Source organism: Aricia agestis, chromosome 17 (assembly GCF_905147365.1).
Source record: "Aricia agestis chromosome 17, ilAriAges1.1, whole genome shotgun sequence".
Classification (NCBI taxonomy): domain Eukaryota; kingdom Metazoa; phylum Arthropoda; class Insecta; order Lepidoptera; family Lycaenidae; genus Aricia; species Aricia agestis.
The window spans coordinates 13,532,008-13,552,754 of record NC_056422.1 but is presented as its reverse complement, the minus strand read 5'-3'; the positions used below and the strand labels follow the sequence as shown (position 1 = coordinate 13,552,754).

The window sequence follows — 20,747 nt, the reverse complement described above, 5'->3', positions numbered from 1 at the left end:
GGTCCCGGGGGTAAATGATTCCTATTGAGTGTTTTGAAGCAAACAAAATTAAGTTAGTTATTGCTTGATTTCATTTAGATGTTATTATAAGTATTGTATTTACTGTTCAAAAATAGAGCTATTATTCTGTTATTGGGGCAAATTACACGCATCACGTTTTGACGTGGGAGAGCCATGCTTCGGCACGAATGATCCGGCTCGACCGGAGAAATACCACGGGCTCACAGAAAACCAGCGTGAAACAGCGCTTGCGCTGTGTTTCGCCGAGTGAGTGAGTTTACCGGAGGCCCAATCCCCTACCCTTTTCCCTTTCCTACCGTCCCCTATTTCCTTTCCTACCCCCCAATATTCCCTTCCCTACCCTCCTCTATTACACTATTATCTCTTAAAAGGCCGGCAACGCACCTGCAGCTCTTTTGATGCTGCGAGTGTCCATGGGCGACGGAAGTTGCTTTCCATCAGGTGACCCGTTTGCTCGTTTGCCCCCTTATTTTATAAAAAAAAAAAAAACAATATTATCACGATTCCGCGATAACATTGATGGCGTAATAGGCCGAATTGCAGTATCACTACTACACTTGTGACTCGTGTGATACTAATATAGAATCATGATAATATTGATGCGTGTAATACCTGTCATTCCTACTTGCGAGTGAAGTTTATTGGACAGTCTAACGACTACACTCGGACACATTAAGGGCGCATTTTCATTAGTCGTTAACTCGTACGGTATACAGCATACGGGGAGTCTATGACAACGAATGGCGCATGTCTATTGGTCGTGGCATGATCTCCCGCACCCCGCATGCGGGCCCTATCGACCAGTGAACAATGAAGTGACAATTTAATGGAGAGTTTGACAGATAATGTATGGGGCTTATGTCAAAATCTTCCATTTGATTACAGTTTATAATAAACTAGCTATTTGACCGAGCTTTGCTCGGTATTCGATAAACACGAATAAAATGACATTTTCTAAAAATGATTCCTAGCTAGATCGATTTATCGCTCACGAAACCCCCTATATACTAAATTTCATGAAAATCGTTGTAGCCGATTCCGAGATACCAATTATCTATATCTATACTTATAATAAAATCGTAGAGGTAAAATGTTTGTACATTGAAAATAAACTTGAAAAAACGAGTCAGGGGCATGTTAGAAGAGTAATAGAACACATTTTAACTGTTTTTGAAATTTTTGTTTCTCTGTCTGTTTGTCTGTTTGTCTGTTTGTACAGGCTAATCTCTGAATCCGCTGGACCGATTTCAATGAAATTTGGCATGATGATACTTTACATCCCTGATCATCTTAGCTACATTTTTTTACCGACTTTCAAAAAAGGAGGAGTTAATGTTTACTTTGCTGTTTGTGGTCAGATTTTCAAAATTCTTTTTTTATTGTTTAGATTGCCCGAATTTGATACCATGTTTACAATAAAATCGGCTAAGTGCGAGTTAGACTCGCGCACGAAGGGTTCCGTACCGTTATAGAGAAAAAATAGGCCAAAAGTTGTGTTTTTGTATGGGCCCTGAAATTTTAATTATATTCTAATCGTATTATTAATTATTAAAATTTAAAGTACACATATAATTAAGGATTCTGTGAAAATTTCAACTGCCTGCCTGTTGTCATTATTGATATCGAGCAAAAAAGGCCAAAAAATCATGTTTGTTGTATGGGAGCCCTCCTTAAATATTGATTTTGTTTTGTTTTTAGTATTTGTTGTTATAGCGGCAACAGATATACTTACACAATCTGTAAAAAAATCAGAACTCTAGCTATAAAGGTTCTTGAGATACAGCCTGGAGAAGACAGACGGACAGACAACGAAGTCTTAGTAATAGGGTCTTACTACATATTTCTTTTTACTACATAAAAAAATTCACATTGAATTGACAGACTTGCCGCCTACACCCTTAACCCTACTACATACTAAGCATCGCCTTTGCCCCTACTATATTATATACTACCGTAATGTCAAAATGTGTAGGATAATGTCTGACTCGTCCATAAAGTTAATATACCTAGCGGAATAGAGAAACAAAGGCCTGAGCAAGAGAGATGTCACTATCAGAAACACTGCGTGGTAAAAAGAGACGTGTGAATTGTGATACATGACAGCAGCACTCTTTTTTTGACGTCCAGTCGGCACGTGCCACACGTTGACAATTTAATCTCATAGAATTCATGTTCAATCATGCTTGTGTAAGTGTATACGTATACATATTTTTCACACAGATGAAAACCAATTTCGGTTACGTTTGACAGCTCGAGATTGTTGCTCTATTCCGCTAGGTATATTAACTTTATGGTTCAGACAAAATACTTTACACGCTTTTGACATTGAGTAATAACTAATAGCTTATGGTTATATTTATAGATTATTATAATATAATTATCATTAGACAATTTTATGGATGGCGGACCTACGTTATTTTGTAGCTATGTCAAGTGATCTGCCATCTGGGTGCGACATAACCCAACCGAATCTCGGAGGTCCACCATCTGGAAATGAATCAGTTCTTTAAGTACATAATAAAGTTCCATGAACCATTTCTATGCAAAATTACAAATACCAGACACAGTTGAAATACATCGGTCAAACAGAACTAGTGTAATTAGCATATTAATTGAGTGAGCAGTGATCGATCGATGACGACCTCTGTGGCTCAGTGGTGAGCGCGTTGGTAGCTCAAGCCGGGGGTCGCGGGTTCGAATCCCGCCGACGGAACAAAAAGTTTTCAATGTTCCCGGGTCTGGATGTGCATTAAATATGTGTATGATATAATAAAAATCTTAAATATATGTATAGTATAAAAGTATTAAATATATTTCCGTTGTCTGGTACCTGTAACACAAGTCCTTTAGGTACTTAGCACGGGGCCAGACTGACGTGGTGTGAAGCGTCCATAGATATTATTATAATATTATTATTAGTTACAGAGTGTACGGTTTGCAATCAACGAATTTTGGAGCAACGGAGTTGCGGGCAAGTCTAGCTTACTAACAAAATTCAATTACCTCAAACACAAACCAACACTAATGTGACATGATTCGCGCGTAAATTGGATCAGTGCAGCAAACGCAGCACCGCGTGTTTGTTGCGAAATTGCAACATAAATAACTTACAAAACTAACTGGTGAGCTACAGACTACGTTTATACGGGGCATTATGATACTGAGGGCCTGTTTCACCACTTTCTGACAAAGTGCCGAATAGGCTGTTCACAGCTTTTTTGACAGATTCTCCATAATTTACCTGTAAAGTTAAGTGGTGGATAGCCTATTCGGCACATTATCAGGAAGTGGTGAAACAGGCCCTTGGTGATAATTATGCAGGTATTATACAGTGTGTTAGTGTAAACACCGTTATCCATGAAACCATCAAATGAGCCCGTCAAAATGAACAACTTTTTCTATGAGAACAATGCTGGGAACTCAAAAAAAAAAAAGCATACACATACGGATGCCCGGATCGTCAATTTGGATGGGTATGAAGACGGATTTTTTTGAGTTCTCAGCATTGTTTTCATAGAAAAAGTTGTTCATTTTGACGGGCTCATTTGATGGTTTCAAGGATCGGTGTTTACACTAACATCTTGTATAAAGAGTTCACTGTGAAAAAAGCAACGCAGGAACACTTCTTTATTATTGTGTGGGGAGTGCATGATTATAGAGTACATTTCGCATAGAAACATATAAGTTACAAGTAACTTAGCGCTGGTAATTTCAGTGCTTCCTTTTTATTATGCACCGAAAATTACCCCTATAGATCGCAACCTGTACCTGGCCTATGTAATTAACTGTAATTTATATTGTCAAACTTTTTGTTAAATTGAAGAACTGAAAGTTGATAACAGACAATGCGGCATTTCCGAGTTTCAAAATTCACACTCATATTCTAGGCGACATTAAGAGATACTAGGTGACACTAAACGACACTAGCAGACACTAGAAGACACTAGAGGACACAAGAAGCCACTCGGTATGCAAGTCGGTGTCCTGAATTGATCAAAGAACAAAGCATTCTTCATTAGTAATTGAATTTATGAATGGCTGCTTGAGCGGAAAATCTTTTCAATTTTCTTGTGCATTTTCTCATTTAAAAGTTTATTTGTTTTTAACCTACAATGAAATATAATGGGAAATGTTTTACGTATACAAGGGTCATATTATATTGCAACGTGACGTGGCAAAGCGATGCATTTTTAAATGAGAGAGGAGAAAAAATATTAAATTCGACATTATCATAGTATCGTTGTTATTCTACTACTTAAATACAGTGTGTAATAAAACTAAGTGATAATACTTTAGGGTGTGTACGTGTTCCTTGTAGAGAGTTCACTGTGAAAGTAGCAGCGCTGATTTGTCACTTTTGTATGGGCAAGCGCCCCAGCGTCACGAGTTTCTCCATACGAAAGTGAATAAAAAAATTGGTTTTCATCACTGCTACTTTCACAGTGTACACAGAGTACGCAAGAAACACGTACACACCCTAAAGTATTATCACTTAGTTTTGTTACACCTTGCATAGATAGCCCAGTGAACATTGTATCACGTCCCTGCTTATATAAACCTTCCCTAGACTTCAACGAATATCCAGTACTAAAATTAGCTAAATCGGTTAAGCCGTTCTCGAGTTTTAGCTAGACTAACAAATTTTATATTCATATTTTATTTATATATGTTACCGTCCAAACCCGATTTCAGGACAAACCAGTTCTGCCTAGGCTCAACTAGTTCTTCCTATACGCGATAGGATTAACTAGTATATCCTAGTTCAAACTAATTTGTCCTAAGCTCGATTGGATAAACCAGTTTAGACTAGGCCAAACTAGTTGATCCTTATATCAATACGCACACTTTAGGATATACTGGTATGGCCTAGTCTAAATAGTAAAAATTAGCGAGGTCGTTGGTCTTGCCAGTCTGTGACCCACTCAAAATTGTGTACGGAAAACCCAGGCACAGTCAAAGCCTCTGTTGAACGTGCCAATCAAGATATTGAGAATATTATAGGCTCTTGGATGAAGGACAACATTTCAACGAAATAAGGCTTGAGATAATAATATGTTCAATTCATGAAAAACCGCGCTTACCCTTCAGGGATAAAACAATCGCCAAACAAGGCATTATTTGGAATAGAACACAGAGTTGGACTTTAGACTTCCTCTTTGCCGCAAGAAATCATAATATAATATTCAGGATGATTTAAGGAAGGTAATAGAAGATGATCGCAATGTTACCCTGACAGAAGACAGTGATGATAACGTTGCTGAACCAAGAAAAAGTTTCTTCATCTGAAATAGACATTCATAAAGCTAGAACAACTGCAGCACAAAATCTTGTGACAGAATCTTGTGAACAGGCTAAAAAAATGAAAGCTACTACTTTAATAAAAAAAATCCAATTACGGAGTTTTTTATTCAGTTTAGGTATCTATTTATTTTGATTTATTAACGATCAAACGAACTTACCTGTACGTGAAGTTCGATCGTAATTATATGAGTGTTTCGTCCGAAGAGATTAGTATAATTAGAATATGAACACACAGTAGTAGTAGCTAGTGTCTCCGCTTCAATCACTATGTTTAGAGGTTATAACTCTAAAAAAAAAAATATTTAAAAAAAAACTTACAGTTGGTCTCTGGTATATACTCTATGGTTTGCTCACTTTTCCTGTTCCGGTGGACTCCATTTTCCTCCTTCGGCCAACGGCGTTGATTCGACTTCATTTCTTGAGAGAGATTTGTGATATTTTATCTATGGGTACCTACACCTGTTAGGGAGGGTGGGATATACTAATCTCTTCGGACGAAACACTCATATAATTACGATCGAACTTCACGTACAGGTAAGTTCGTTTGATCGTTAATTATACTCGTGTTTCGTCCTCGAGATTAGTATAATTAGAATATGAACACACAGTAGATGTTTAGAGTAATAAATATCACAAATCATGTACAATACTTTATATTTGAAATATATATAAAACCATAAAACAACACTGTAATACATAATATGTAATAAATGAACATAAACAAATAGATAATTTTAGTTCTATTATTTATATAACCTTATAAGGAACACAGCGTATTTGCCAAAGCCAGGTTGTCTTTGTCAATAATAGGTCTATCATAGAACCTAGCAAAGGTAGAGGAATTGCCGCTCCATCCAGCAGCTTGTCTGATATTATCTATATTAATGCCCATTTTCTTGGCCATAGAAGTTGCTGCATGTCTTGTACTGTGAGACTTAAATATGGAAACGTCAATCCCACTATCCTGTAATGTAATTTTAATCCAACGAGAGAGCGTCTGAGGAGATACATTTTTATATGGTTTTCTAAAGCTGACAAAAAGATAATTTTCTGGTCTTATAATATCTTTAGACCTGTCTATGTAAGCTCTTAATGTACTAGCAGGACAAATCTCAGGACGTTCACAATAATAAGGTAGGTATAATAATGGTTGTTTCATACCTGGTCTTGAAGTTTTGATTAAATCACAGATTTTAATCATTATTTTATCATTACAATAGACTATTTCATTTAATTTAATTTTCGACAATGTTTGCACTCTGTGTGCAGTGACTAGGGCCAACAGAGTAACACACTTCTTAGTTAACTGTTCAAGTGTCAAATTTTCATTTGGAAATAATGTTGCTAAATAGTTAATTGTGACACCTGCATCCCAAGTAAAGGTATAACGTGGTAATGACGGTCTTAATTTAAACACACCCTTACAAAACCTGGAAATCCTATCATCATCAGGTAATTTTTTAATGATAAAAGAAAGAGCAGATCTATATGAATTGATAGTCCCATATTGGGCACCATCTACAAAAATCTTGGTAAGAAATTTTATAATCATAGGAACTGAAGGTTCAAACATATTTATCATATTAGTAACACAAAAATCATACCATTTTTTGTAGCATACATCATATTGTTTTAAGGTACTTTCTGATATAGAAGCTAAAATTATATCAGCTGAAGCACTTGGGATTTCTCGTTGTAACAACGCTGTCCTGACAAAATCCCTGCAACCAGGGTAATGTTTCTGTGGATGTTCCGATGGCTGGAATCAGGAATATAGAAGTTATTACAATCAATATATACTAATTTAGAAGCTAGCAAGCGTAAGAACATAGGGTACCAGGGTTGTGTAGGCCACAGTGGAACAACCACAATACCCTCAGCCTTGTCTACAATAATTTTTCTTAATACTTTAGGAATAATTGCTACTGGAGGAAACGCATAAAAAATACCAATTTTGGACCAATCTAATGTAAAAGCATCTATTGTAAAAGCATCTGGATCATTAAACCAAGAAACAAATTTTACACACTTTTTGTTTACTCGTGTAGCAAATAAATCTATGACTGGTATTACTGAAAGATTTTTTAGTAATATTTCATAGCCTTGTAAAGACAACTCCCATTCTACATCTGGATGGGTCCTTCTTGACTCTTGATCTGCAATAATATTATCAGAGGACTTAATATATGAAGCAAAAACAAATAATTTACGTACTTCACACCACTGCCAAATGTCCCTTGCTACCTTTGAAAGATGAGGATATTGTATACCTCCCATACGATTGATGTAGCTAATAGCTGTTGTATTATCAACCCTCATTAAAATATTACAGTTACTGTAATTTTTTGAGAATATCTTTAGGGCAAAATATGCTGCAAGAAGTTCCAATTGATTTATATGAAAGTGAATTTCCTCTTGTGACCATCTGCCGCTAGCCCTTTGGTCTCCACAGCTGGCACCCCACCCCGTAGTTGAGGCGTCAGAGAATATTTCTAGACAATAGTTATTGTCATCTTTGATACTGTTATTTGAATACATTATGGAGCTAAGCCACCAATTCAAATCCGGCAAAAGTGAACTAGGTAATGTCATGTACTCATTATAATCATTATTTTCCATTAAATTAAGATATTTACACCTCTCTAACTGTTTTAAATATAACCAACCATATTCTATGGCTGGACATGCTGAAACTAATAACCCAATTAACCTTGCAAATTTTCTTATTCTACATCTTTTTAATTGCATAATGTATAAAAGTTCATTTTTAATTTTAATTCTTTTTTCACACGGTAAACTTAAAGTCCAATTGTGTGTGTCAATAACATAGCCTAAATATCTTACTGTCTTTGATGGATACATAACACTTTTTTCTTGGTTTATAATAAACCCTAGGTTCACTAGTAACCTTTTCGTAATATCTATGTTTCTTGCACATTCATCATAACTAGCCCCAATCAGTAATAAGTCATCGAGATAAATTGAAGACAGTAACCCATTAGATCTTAAGATATTCACAATTGGCTTCATTATTTTTGTGAAAATATAAGGGGCTGTACATAATCCAAATGGTAAAACATTGAACTCATACAGTTGGTGACCAATATAGAAACGAAGATATTTCCTAGAAGAAGGATGAACATTAATTAAAAAATAAGCATCCTTCAAGTCGAGTGTTGCCAGATAAGAATCTTTGGTAATGAGATTTAACACCGTTCGAATATCCTCCAATTTAAAATGTTGCTTATTAACATATTTATTAAATTCTTTTAGGTTCAAAATAAATCTTTTTTTACCATTTGGTTTAGGAACTAGAAAAACCCGGGATACAAATTGATCGACACAAGGAGTACATGGTGATACAGCACCAATTGATATTAGACTGTTAACATGTTCTTCTAATTCCTTTACATCTAACATAGATAAATTGGAGGAACTTTGAGGAAAATTTTGTTGTATAGACTTATTTAATTTAATTTTGTAGCCTTTTATCCAAGATAAAATAGTACTGCTAGAAGTGATTAAACTCCACTGTTTATAAAAGTAAGAAAGTCTACCTGCATAACACACCTCGTCTACTGACGGCGGTTTTGTTTGGATGACCTCGAGTAAGGTTGACCGTTCCTTCTCTGTGTCACAGGTCTGGTCCGTGCCGCAGCAGGCTGTTGTTGGCGTGGCATTTGGCCCGTCTGCTGCCTGCGAGTAGTGGGCCTCGCCTTGGAGTTTAAATTACCTCTTGAGGAGCTTGCTGAAAAAAATTGCCTACGTGCTTCTGGTTTAAGATCAGAGCTTGATTTAGAAACTGCTTTTGCAGTTTTTATAGTTTCAATAAAATTTTGTCCAAAGAGGTTTTCCTCTATATTAGTTGAAGAAAGATGGTCTCTTAATTCCTTCCTTACATGACCTAAAATAAGGCTTCTTCTGCATAAGGACTGGTTATATTGAATATCACATAGTAGTCGACCCATGTCCATCAGACTTTGTATAAGCTCTTTATCCGAGCCCGACTTGATTTCATTAGAGATAATAGTCCCCAGCGAAGAGATAGCTGCTGCTATCTCGCATTGTTTGATTTCAATAGACTTGTCACGTTTTACAGCCGTGTCGATTATGGCAGCTTTTAGTTCAGCATTAAGCTTTGGTGCAGCTATGAATTTAGAATTATTGGGTATTTGAAACTTTTCTACTAGATTTTTTCGTGCTTCTTTATCTAGCCCTTTAGTGGCTATGTAGGTGAATCTAGAAGCTACTTCTTTGTGGATATCTGGGCCATATGCAACAGAAGTAGACGGATCTTCGCCCAAGATTTCTGAAAAATCATCATTTGTGCCCTGGTTTTCACCAGTTTCATTAATATTGCTTGTACTTGGAAGCAAATTTACATCAGAATTGATTTGAACCTCTAATTGAGGCTCTACAGCAGCGTAACACGTCTGGGGAAGCACATTTTGGCTAGGCTCATTAGCCATATTACCTGAAATAAGATACAAACCGTCGTAAATCACCACGTCTATCCAAGCCAATGCAGCTGTTGTGACGTGAGAAAACGGTTATAGCCATATTATATTCTGAAACCCGTCGTGAACGGAAGATCACCGCGTCTTTACAAGCAAAGATTGTTGAGACGCGAGAAACCGGTTAAAGGCATGTTATTATCTGAAAACCGTCGTTAACGGACACACCGCGCCTACAGCTCAAGCGATAGCTGTTGTGACGCGAGAAACCGGTTAAAGGCTATAGCGTATGCATGCCTTTGCCGTCGGGTAGACCGACCACGTGCTCCATTGTATTTCATGCCATTTAAAAAGCGCTGCATAGCAAGACTCCGTTATAAATCACTGTCTCGCGTCTGTGACGCGAGAAGGCGGATCTTTCATAATTATGCCCAATATATTGTTATATTTATGCATGCTGAAAAACTTTCCACGTGTCGAGGCAACACGTGGGTGCTGGAAAAAATTTGAAGTCCCGAGGGACGTTATTAATATTATGAGTTATCTGCATACCATATGATGGTCCTGGTGTTTCTTCCATCGGAGAATCTGATTTAGATGAAGAGCTGGAACTAGAGCTAGAACACTGACTAGAAGAATCTTCCTGTTCAACATGGCGATCGCGCTTAAAATGTTTTTCCAACTCACGTAATTTTTTAAAAACTAGATCCAATTTATCTTGGTTACGCCTTTTTGGCATTTTTTTAACAGATTTTAGCACGAACGCGGAATTTAGTGTAGCGGACGAGCACTAAATACTTTATGAAGTCGAATCAACGCCGTTGGCCGAAGGAGGAAAATGGAGTCCACCGGAACAGGAAAAGTGAGCAAACCATAGAGTATATACCAGAGACCAACTGTAAGTTTTTTTTTAAATATTTTTTTTTTTAGAGTTATAACCTCTAAACATAGTGATTGAAGCGGAGACACTAGCTACTACTACTGTGTGTTCATATTCTAATTATACTAATCTCGAGGACGAAACACGAGTATAACTATAATGTTTAGACTAGGCCATACCAGTTTATCCCAGAGTGTGCTTATTGATATTAGGCTCAACTAATTTGGCCTAGTCTAAACTGGTCTATCCTATCGGGCTTAGGACAAATTAGTTTGGACTAGGCTATACTAGTTAATCTTATCGCGTATAGGAAGAACTAGTTGAGCCTAGGCAAAACTGGTTTGTCCTGAACTCGGGTTTGGCCGATAACATATATATTTCATACTAAATAGGGTATTTGTTTACATTGAACAAGATTTGTATAGAGTAATACATGATATTAAGATCATATTTTAGGTTATCAGAAGGAACAGTATTTGTCTAATAATATTAGAGTAAGATTTAACGAATTCATTCGATAAATCATTCGAATTTAAACCTTAAAACATGGGTTTAGGGTTCTATTTTATGTCCTAAATTAAAGCCTTGAGTCTAGGTGACGGGTAATGTCTAGAATTTGTGTCTAGAATTTAATTACTAACCCTGAATGTGATCATGAGCCATAACTCAGTATATTTTAATTAAAAACTGACGTTGCTTCGGGTTAAATGTATTTAAATTTTTAACTCCTGAGATATGAAATTAATGATGTGTGCAGAAATTTTTATGGAAAAATGTTGGTTACTCGGTTAAGAATACGTTTACTTTTAAAGGTTTGTAAAATTATTTTTTGCTATTTGGATACCACACGTAAAGTTAAAAATACAACCTGTTTACTATTTATTAATAAACAGATTGTATTTTTATGTTAATTTATTTAGGTTAGGTTAGGTTGATTTATTTATACGTGGGAGAGCCATGCTTCGGCATGAATGGGCCGGCTCGACCGCAGAAATACCACGTTCTCACAGAAAACCGGCGTGAAACGTGTTTGCGCTGTGTATCGCCGAGTTAGTGAGTTTACCGGAGGCCCAATCCCCTACCCTATTCCCTTCCCTACCCTCCCCTATTCCTTTCCCATTCCTACCCTCCCCTATTACCCTATTCCCTCTTAAAAGGCCGGCAACGCACCTGTAGCTCTTCTGATGCTGCGAGTGTCCATGGGTGACGGAAGTTGCTTTCCATCAGGTGACTCGTTTGCCCCCTTATCTCATAAAAAAAAGGTGTGTTAGTGGCCCAAATAGCGAAAATTATTGTGATCCATTACTCAAAATGACGCTTTTACTAAGAATAAACAATTGATATACAAACTATTATTATAATTAACTAGCTGTCCCGGTGAACTTCGTGTCACTTAAAAACCTTCCCTGGACTTCTACGAATATTTTAAGACTAAAATTAGCCCAATCCGTTCAGCCGTTCTCGAGTTTTGCGCTTAGCAACACATTCAGCGACTCATTTTTATATTATAGACTAGATGAACCCCGCAACTCCGTTGCACCAAAAATCGTTTGTCACGCGGGAACCGTACATTTCCCGGGATAAAAAGTATCCTATGTCCTTTCCCGGGATTTAAAATATCTCCATACCATATTTCAGCGAAATCGGTTCAGCGGTTTGGGCGTGGAGGTAACAGAAAGACACAATGTCGTATTTATAATATTAGTATACATGTGGGTTAGTAAAGAATAGGCATGAATATAATAAATATGTAGGTAATTAATAGCAAACCTAATCAGCTTTCGCCATATTTCCCAAATGAACCATTAATATCTTGGAAACCTGATGACAATATTTAAGCGGCACATCCAATAATTTCCCGACCGAGAGCCGTTTATTATTGTTTATGTTATTTATATTCTATTTATTTATGAACCCTGCAGTGTATTGATTTTGATTTTATTGACTTATGAAATTATAGTTGAAATGGGTTTTATATATTCACTAGCAGCTGTTGCCCGCGACTTCGTCCGCGTCAACATAGTATAATAACAAAGATGGATAGTCCGCTAACAAAAATGAAAAAAGTAAAATATAACCTCCTCCTTTTTGGAAGTCGGTTAAAAAGTAGCCTAAGTTACACCTTACTACATCAGCTATCTACCAAAAAAAGTCCCGGCAAAATAGCTCCAGCCGTTTCAGAGATTAGCCGGAACAAACAGACAGACAGACATACAGACAAAAATTGTAAAAAATGTTGTTTTGGTGTATGTAGCGTATATAGATTCATATGCATGTAGTAAAAAACGGTTCTTTCAATATTACAAACAGACACTCCAATTTGATTTATTTTTATAGACTTTCAATAAAACGTTAAAGACAGTGTCAAAATTGTATTTTATGAAAGTAAGCCTGTTTTCCGCCTCTTAATGTACGTTATCTGTAGGGCCTCTATGGCCGCTGCCCTAGAACGCTTCCGCCTCTAGGCCATGGCTTATAGTAGCCTATTTATAAATACGGTGCTGGAAACGATAAAGAAAACGCGTTGACCGAGCCGTAAACGAGGCGTGAGCGCAGAGATACCAAGGCGTAAGCGCGAGAATGCCGAGCCGTAAGCACAGAGACGTCGAGGCGTAAGCGAGGGAATGCCGAGCCGTAAGTGCAGAGACGCCGAGCCGTAAGCGCGGAGACACCGATTCGTAAACGCAGGGATGCCGAGCCGTAAGCGCAGAGACGCCGTAACGTATTACGTTATTGCATTGCAGAAGGGAGTTTTATACCGAGAATACTTGAAGGGACACGCTTACGATCCATAACCAAGTTGATAGTATGTGTGACGTGAGCTTAGTGTCCCCTGGCGGTCACTTATCTCAACAAAAACGTGGTAATATAATATAATACTTCGGTATTTTGATGGTAAGATTAAAAGATAGGCGCTTTTTACGACCGCTACTAAACACTATATCATTTCCCGGGACTCAAAATATCTCTGTACCTCAGCAAAATCAGTTCAGCAGTTTAGGCCTGAAGAGGTAACAGACAGACACACTTTCGCATTTATAATATTAAGTATGGATACAAAACTAACATAGTTTCAACTTTCATAGTAAAAGTACAAAATGTATTCGCGTATATCCCTCTATGAAAGAGAAAGCTAAAGTCGTTAGGGAGTACCTACTCGTATTATAGTGTAGGATCACACCACTGCGTTATGGCTGAGTGATAGTCTAAGAGCTTGCGAGACTTTGAAGTACATTTGGAAACATCTTGTTATCTTATCATAGAGGTCGCTAGTCGCCAAGGCAAGATCAGCTCCGCGTTTATTATTGAATTAAAAATAGTTAAACATCGATTTAAGTTTGAACCTAAGTTTCAATTTATACTTTAATACTCAAAGTTTGCGTGACAATGTTATCCAAAGTATCTACGAGTGATAAGGTGCTTTAAACTGTAATACAGAAAGTGACTGTGACTCTCAGTGATTGTGAACAAGATAGTGGCCCAGAAAATAATAGATTCCGTGAGTTAAGCTCGGAACATACAATATATAACTCTTAGTGCATCAAGCTCTATCAAACCGCTGTTAATATTCGACTCCATAATAATTATTACATGGACAAAAGTTTCAATTAATAACTCGATAATATTTATTATAATTAAAAAATGTGGGTGGTATGTGAAAACAATACGCATTCAAATTCAATATCCTGACATCCAACAACGTTCAAACTATCTACATACTAGTACAACGTTTTCCGAAGCAACGTCATAACACGGGTGACCGAAGCGGAAGACTCTAAGGACAGTGAACGAATAGTACTGGGTTCGAGCCTAGCTTGCCAACTGGTCTTTTTTCGATTTTCTGTTCCTTAAAATAAATATTCACGCTAATTATGGCTTCAAAGAATTGTTCGGGCTGTTTAGCTGCGATAAAAAACCGTGATTATCTGCAATGTCCCAAATGCAACTTAACATACGATCTTGAATGCGCTGGCATATCTTCCAACGCATTCCGCTCAATGACGAGCGAAAACAGACGCAGTTGGAAATGCCCAAAATGTGTCATAAAGAACCGACAGGGTGGCGATAACTCGAACACACCGATACGCCAATCTAATTCGACGGCCAGCCCCTCGAGTACACATACCACTGACTATGATGAGCATTCTAATAACATTACTATGCGTGCAAAAAACCCGACTCCTAAGCCTACCTCGCCGTATGTTACCGAAGAGCGCCTACGAGATATAATAAAACAGGAACTTGATAATTCGTTCAAATCAGCTATGCGTGAACTTATCACAAAAGAATTGATTAATATTAACCAGCAGCTATCAACCTTCCATGAGTCATTCTCCTTTTTCAATGAATCCTTTGAAAATCTTAAAAAGGATTTGGAACAGAAATCAACCATAATAAAAAATCTACAATCGGAAAATGCGGCCTTGATGTCTACTGTAAGTGACCTGTCCGATAGGTTGTGTAGTATGGAACAAAGCACACGTGAAAATAACGTCGAAATTAACGGGATTCCGGAGCGAAAATCTGAAAACCTCCTCAAGGTATTTACACAGATTACAAAAACAATTAACCATGACATCCCTGAGGATGACGTGTCAAATATTACTCGTGTCGCTAAGATTAACCGCGACAACACACGCCCTCGCACAGTGATAGTCAAACTCAGAACTACACGCCATAGAGATGCCCTTCTAGCTGCGGTCATTACATACAATAAAAAAAATGCCAAGAATAAGTTAAGTACATCTCACTTGGGGCTCGATGGTGCCAGTACACCTATATTTGTTGCGGAACACTTGTCACCATCCAACAAATCACTCCACGCCGCAGCGCGCAAGAAGGCGAAAGAAGCTGGCTACAAGTTCGTTTGGGTGCGGGGTGGCCGCATCTATGCACGCAGGGATGAACAAAGTCAAGCCATTCTAATACGTAACGTTGAGAGTTTAAAAAAAATGTCGTGACTTATGTAGTTTTAAATATTGCTTAAATTAGTTATTGCTAATGTTATTTTTAAGGCATGTTTATTTTAATCAATTAATGGATATTTATTACCAAAATGTAAGAGGTCTTCGGACCAAGACCAACGATGTTTATTTAAATATTTTACAGTCAAATTATCAAATTATTGCGTTGACCGAAACTTGGCTGAATGCGGGAGTGAGCACAGGTGAGCTATTTAATGAAGACTACATTGTGTATCGTCGTGATCGCAGCTCTACCTCTAGCACTAAATCAGATGGCGGAGGTGTCTTGATAGCTGTGTCACGCCATATACAATCTATGCGTATGAAAGATTGGGAGACAGATTGCGAGGACCTGTGGCTCCTTTTGAATATTACAATAAATAATACTCGTAGGAAACTTGCCTTGTGCGTCGTATATCTCCCGCCTCCAGTCAAATCCGATAAACTTGTTAATTTTTTTAATAACGCTTGTAATGTAATAGATCTTGTAGACGACATTGTTATGCTGGGCGATTTTAATATTGGTCTTCTTGGCTGGTCAGAGGTGGACGGTACCAACTATTTGACGCCGAATAATTGCAACAATACTCTTGGGAGTACCCTAATCAATTTTATGTGCACTAATGACTTATCTCAATTTAATTGCATTCGTAATTGTGACAATAAGCTTCTTGACTTAATATTAACAAACCTGAAAGATTCTTCTGTTAAACAACCCCCCTTCCCTCTTAGTAAGTTAGACCCTAAACACCCTTGTTTACTTTTGAGTCTTCAGCTTTTTGGTACAGAGTTATTGCAATCAAAATGTCGCAGAGATTATAACTTCTATAGGGCTGATTACACAGCCATTAATGGACACCTTAGTACGATCAAATGGGCCGATAATTTAACATGTTGTGATGATGTTGACGATATGGTCGAGTTTATTAATAAAACATTATACCAGGTTTTTGAAACACACGTTCCTAAGCGTAAAAGGGCGCAGTCACACAATCCGCCGTGGTTCACCCAGCCCCTCATAAAACTCAGAAATGAGAAAAATAAAATTAGGCGCCGCTACTTAAGATACAACAATCCCAGAGATAAGATTGAATTTGACATTATAAGAAACCGTTATCATAAACTTTTAAACAAATGTTACATGGATTACAAGTACAAATTAGATCTTAACATACAAAACAATCCAAAGGCCTTCTGGAGCTATGTTAAGGCCAAAAGGAAGGGTAAATCGAATATACCTGCTCAAATGTTTCTCGGTCAAAAATGCGCTAACTCTGGTCCCGAAATCGCTAATTTATTCGCATCTCATTTTTCCTCTGTGTACGTCCCTAGTACTAATCTCGCGCAGCGACCGATTCCCTGTAATGGTCAGACGTTAGGTAAAATTATCATATCCGAAGCTCAGGTGCTTGCACAAATTAAGAAGCTTGATATACACAAAGGTTCTGGGCCTGACGGTATACCACCGATATTTATCAAAAAGTGCGGTAAAAACTTGAGTTCCCCACTTACAACTGTTTTCAATCGCTCATTGTGCACTGGGAAGTTTCCATCACTTTGGAAAAAGGCTCGTGTAATCCCAGTTCACAAGAAGGGTGATGAAAGCAATATTTGCAACTATCGACCTATCTGTATCTTACCGTGTTTCTCCAAGCTCTTTGAATGCATAATTTATCAAACGTTTTCACTTCACATCGAACCCATTCTTAATGACTTCCAACATGGTTTTAGGAAAAACCGATCAACTGAGACCAATCTCCTCGCTTATACTTCACACATCGCTAGTGTAGTTGATTCAGGCTCACAGGTCGATGCTATTTATACCGACTTTTCCTCAGCGTTTGATAAGGTAGATCACGTCTTGCTGTTGTCTAAATTAGAGGCGTGTGGTATATTTGGTACACTTCTCACCTGGTTTGCTTCATATCTTGAAGGAAGAATACAATTTGTAAGTGTCAATGGATTTGAGTCATTGCTTTACGATGCTCCATCAGGCGTGCCCCAGGGATCGCACCTAGGACCTGTGCTCTTCTCTATATTTATCAATGATATTGCTCTTGTAATAAGATACTGCCTTTTATCTATGTTTGCAGATGATTTAAAATTATATTTGACCGTTAACTCACTAAGAGAATCAGCACTTTTACAAGCCGATTTAGATAGCTTAAGCAAATGGTGTTCTCTGAACAAAATGTTTATGAACCCAAAAAAGTGCTTTTATATTAAATTTACAAAAAGGAAATTGCCTCATTGCTCAAATTATGTACTAGATGGTTTTGCACTCAAAGAAGTAAAAGAAATACGTGATCTTGGTGTCACACTGGACACTAACCTCAGTTTTAACACTCACGTCGACAATGTCGTCAAAAAGGCGTCGCAAGCTCTAGGATTTGTAAAGCGCAACAGCAAGGGGTTTTCTATAAGCACAAAAATTTGTCTATACAACACATTAGTAAGAAGCCATCTTGAATATGTTAGTACTGTTTGGAACCCTAAAACCACCATTCTTTCGCAAAGAATTGAGGGGATACAAAGGTCTTTTACTAGACACCTGGCCTTTACTTGCAGCGGCATTTCACATAGGGCCCCTTATTCTTATCGCCTTGCCTTCTTTGATATGGCTTGCCTTAGGACTAGAAGAATAGTGCATGGTATTCTATTACTTCACAAAATAGTAAATGGCCATATAGGTTGCTGCGAACTTTTAGAATATTTTTCAGTGTTTGTGCCGTACCACCTGCCTCGACGACCGATAAGTAAGATCCTACGCGGTCCTCCTTGCAAAACTAATCTAGGTCTTAACGCACCAATCCTTAGAATGAGTAACGAATATAATATTGTTAATAATGATTTAGCTGACATAGACATTTTTCACGACTCATTCAACCAATTTAAAAAGAAAATTTTTAGTCACTTTTATGTTAAATGAAATGCAATATTATTTTTATTTTATTAATTCTATATTTTAAAGTAATATATATTTATACATTGTCACAATATTTTTTAATTTTTCACATGTTTTATTAATTTAAATATCAATGTAATAATTTATGAATTTTATATATTGTCATTTTAGATTTTATTAATTTTAATCATTAATTAGTATACTTTTAACTATTTATATGTTTGATTATATCCTATGTGACTGCTGTTTATTTTATTTTGTGTTTTTTACTATTGAATTGCTATTATAATTTTTGTTTCTTGTAATTAAGTATAAATTAATTTTACTGTTAGTTTTAGTTAAATTAATTATTGTGATGTTATAATATTCTGCCTGAACTTGCTATTGTAAACGCTGTGTCACCTACTAAGGTACATGCATCAGCTCTTCTTGACTATTTATGATCATTTCTATAAGTTTTTAATGTATGTACTGTTTGGTGTCCTTACAACAATAAACAATCTTTCTATATCCATGCGAATGTGTTTCTATCTGCCTGTTAAGAGTCCGTATACGAAATTTTGCCGAAATTTAGAAGAAAACGACAGAAATAATCTATATAGATAAAATATTATTTCCAATTCGAGGAAATAGAAAAAAAATAACAAATTGTGCCAAAAAACACGATTCAAAACAACCTAAATCTCACATTATATTAATCGCCGCAAGGATAATGTGAGATTTAGGTTGTTTTGAATCGTATTTTTGGCACAATTTGCTTTTCTTTTTCTTCCTTTTTTCTCGAATTGGATAGAATTTTATCTATAGATTATTTCTGTCGTTTTTTTTATATGAATTACAGCTCCAAGTTGCCGAAATTAATAACAATTCTTTGCCCATTTTCTCTAGAATTTTGCCGAGTTACATATTTTTTTACTCAACTATTTCATATTAAAGTGGTAAAAAGTAATTCCAACATTGTATAGACGACTTTCTCAACAGTACATTGTATTTTTTTCATACCGTTAAGACGTCAATACAATCCATAAACAGGTGATATTCTAAACATTTTACAGCAGAAATCACAAAACTGTTGCGGGTTTGAGTTGGATTATTTAAAAATACTTAAAAAAAAACAAAAATCTAGCTCCAACATTAGATTACAATTTTTTTTTTTTTTATCTATCGACGCTTCACACCACGTCAGTCTGGCCCCGTGGTAAGTACCTGAAGGACTTGTGTTACAGGTACCAGACAACGGATATATATTTAATACTTTTTATACTATACATATATTTAAGATTTTTTATTATATGATACACATATTTAATACACATCCATGACCCAGGAACTTTGAGAAACTTTTTGTTCCGTCGGCGGGATTCGAACCCGCGACCCCCGGCTTGAGCTACCAACGCGCTCACCACTAAGCCACAGAGGTCGTCATTTGAAATGATCTTACATGTTGTGCATTAAAACTTATAGAAATACTGTATTTTAACTGTTAAATCACGTCTGTTAATCAGCGAAATGGCAAAATTTCGTATACGGATATTCACGCCAAAACAGCGAAACCAATTTTGTTGAAACTTTACTATGGATATTGTTTAGGACCGGAAAGGATAAAGGATACCTTTTGTCCCAAAAAAGTTCGGTTCTCACGCGATAATCTAATTTTGGTGCAATGAAGATGCGGGCGTTATCTCGTAAGTAGGTAAGACATTATGTCCATAAAGCATTTTTATTCAATGAAATAAGGGGGAAAATGAGCAAACGGGTCACCTGATGGAAAGCAACTTCCGTCGCCCATGGACACTCGCAGCATCAGAAGAGCTGCAGGTGCGTTGCCGGCCTTTTAAGAGGGAATAGGGTAATAGGGGAGGGTAGGGAAGGGAATAGCGTAGGGGATTGTGCCTCCGGTAAACTCAATCACTCGGCGAAACACAGCGCAAGCGCTGTTTCACGCCGGTTTTCTGTGAGAACGTGGTATTTCTCCGGTCGAGCCGGCCCATCCGGCAGTGCCGAAGCATGGCTCTCCCACGTTTTAATTGCAAAAACGCATATTATTGTTTTGAATTCTATAAAAAAGCAAGTCTTAAAAACACGAACATACGCACTGTCTCTATGATTACATTTTATTTAACTTTGATTTAATGAAGACAATGACAGAAAACTTGTAAAGTTGGGTCAAAATGTTCATCAAATTAAAGTTAAGTAATAATTTAATCTCTGTGATTGCAGTC

The 20,747-nt window shown here is 37.0% G+C and overlaps 2 protein-coding genes and 1 long non-coding RNA gene across 3 annotated transcripts in view; 1 reads left to right on the top strand and 2 right to left on the bottom strand.

The window, feature by feature from the left end:
* The window catches only part of LOC121735435 (potassium voltage-gated channel protein Shaw-like), a 231,603-nt gene that overhangs the window by 47,958 nt on the left and 162,898 nt on the right, over nucleotides 1-20,747 (bottom strand). The gene's annotated exons all lie outside the window — the stretch shown is intronic.
* On the top strand, nucleotides 15,042-15,617 carry LOC121735438. Its single transcript, XM_042126275.1, has one exon. The coding sequence runs from the start codon at nucleotides 15,084-15,086 to the stop codon at nucleotides 15,615-15,617; it is 534 nt and encodes a 177-aa protein (XP_041982209.1). The 5' UTR covers nucleotides 15,042-15,083.
* Nucleotides 16,786-18,101, bottom strand: LOC121735439. The gene is made up of 3 exons (XR_006036853.1): nucleotides 17,953-18,101; nucleotides 17,261-17,547; nucleotides 16,786-16,979 (listed from the first exon to the last, which is right to left on the bottom strand). It is a non-coding gene; the product is annotated as an uncharacterized LOC121735439 (long non-coding RNA).

What these genes read in the sequence shown, in the direction of transcription:
- LOC121735438 (XM_042126275.1), top strand. Translation starts at nt 15,084, where the DNA reads ATGTCTACTGTAAGTGACCTGTCCGATAGGTTGTGTAGTATGGAACAA.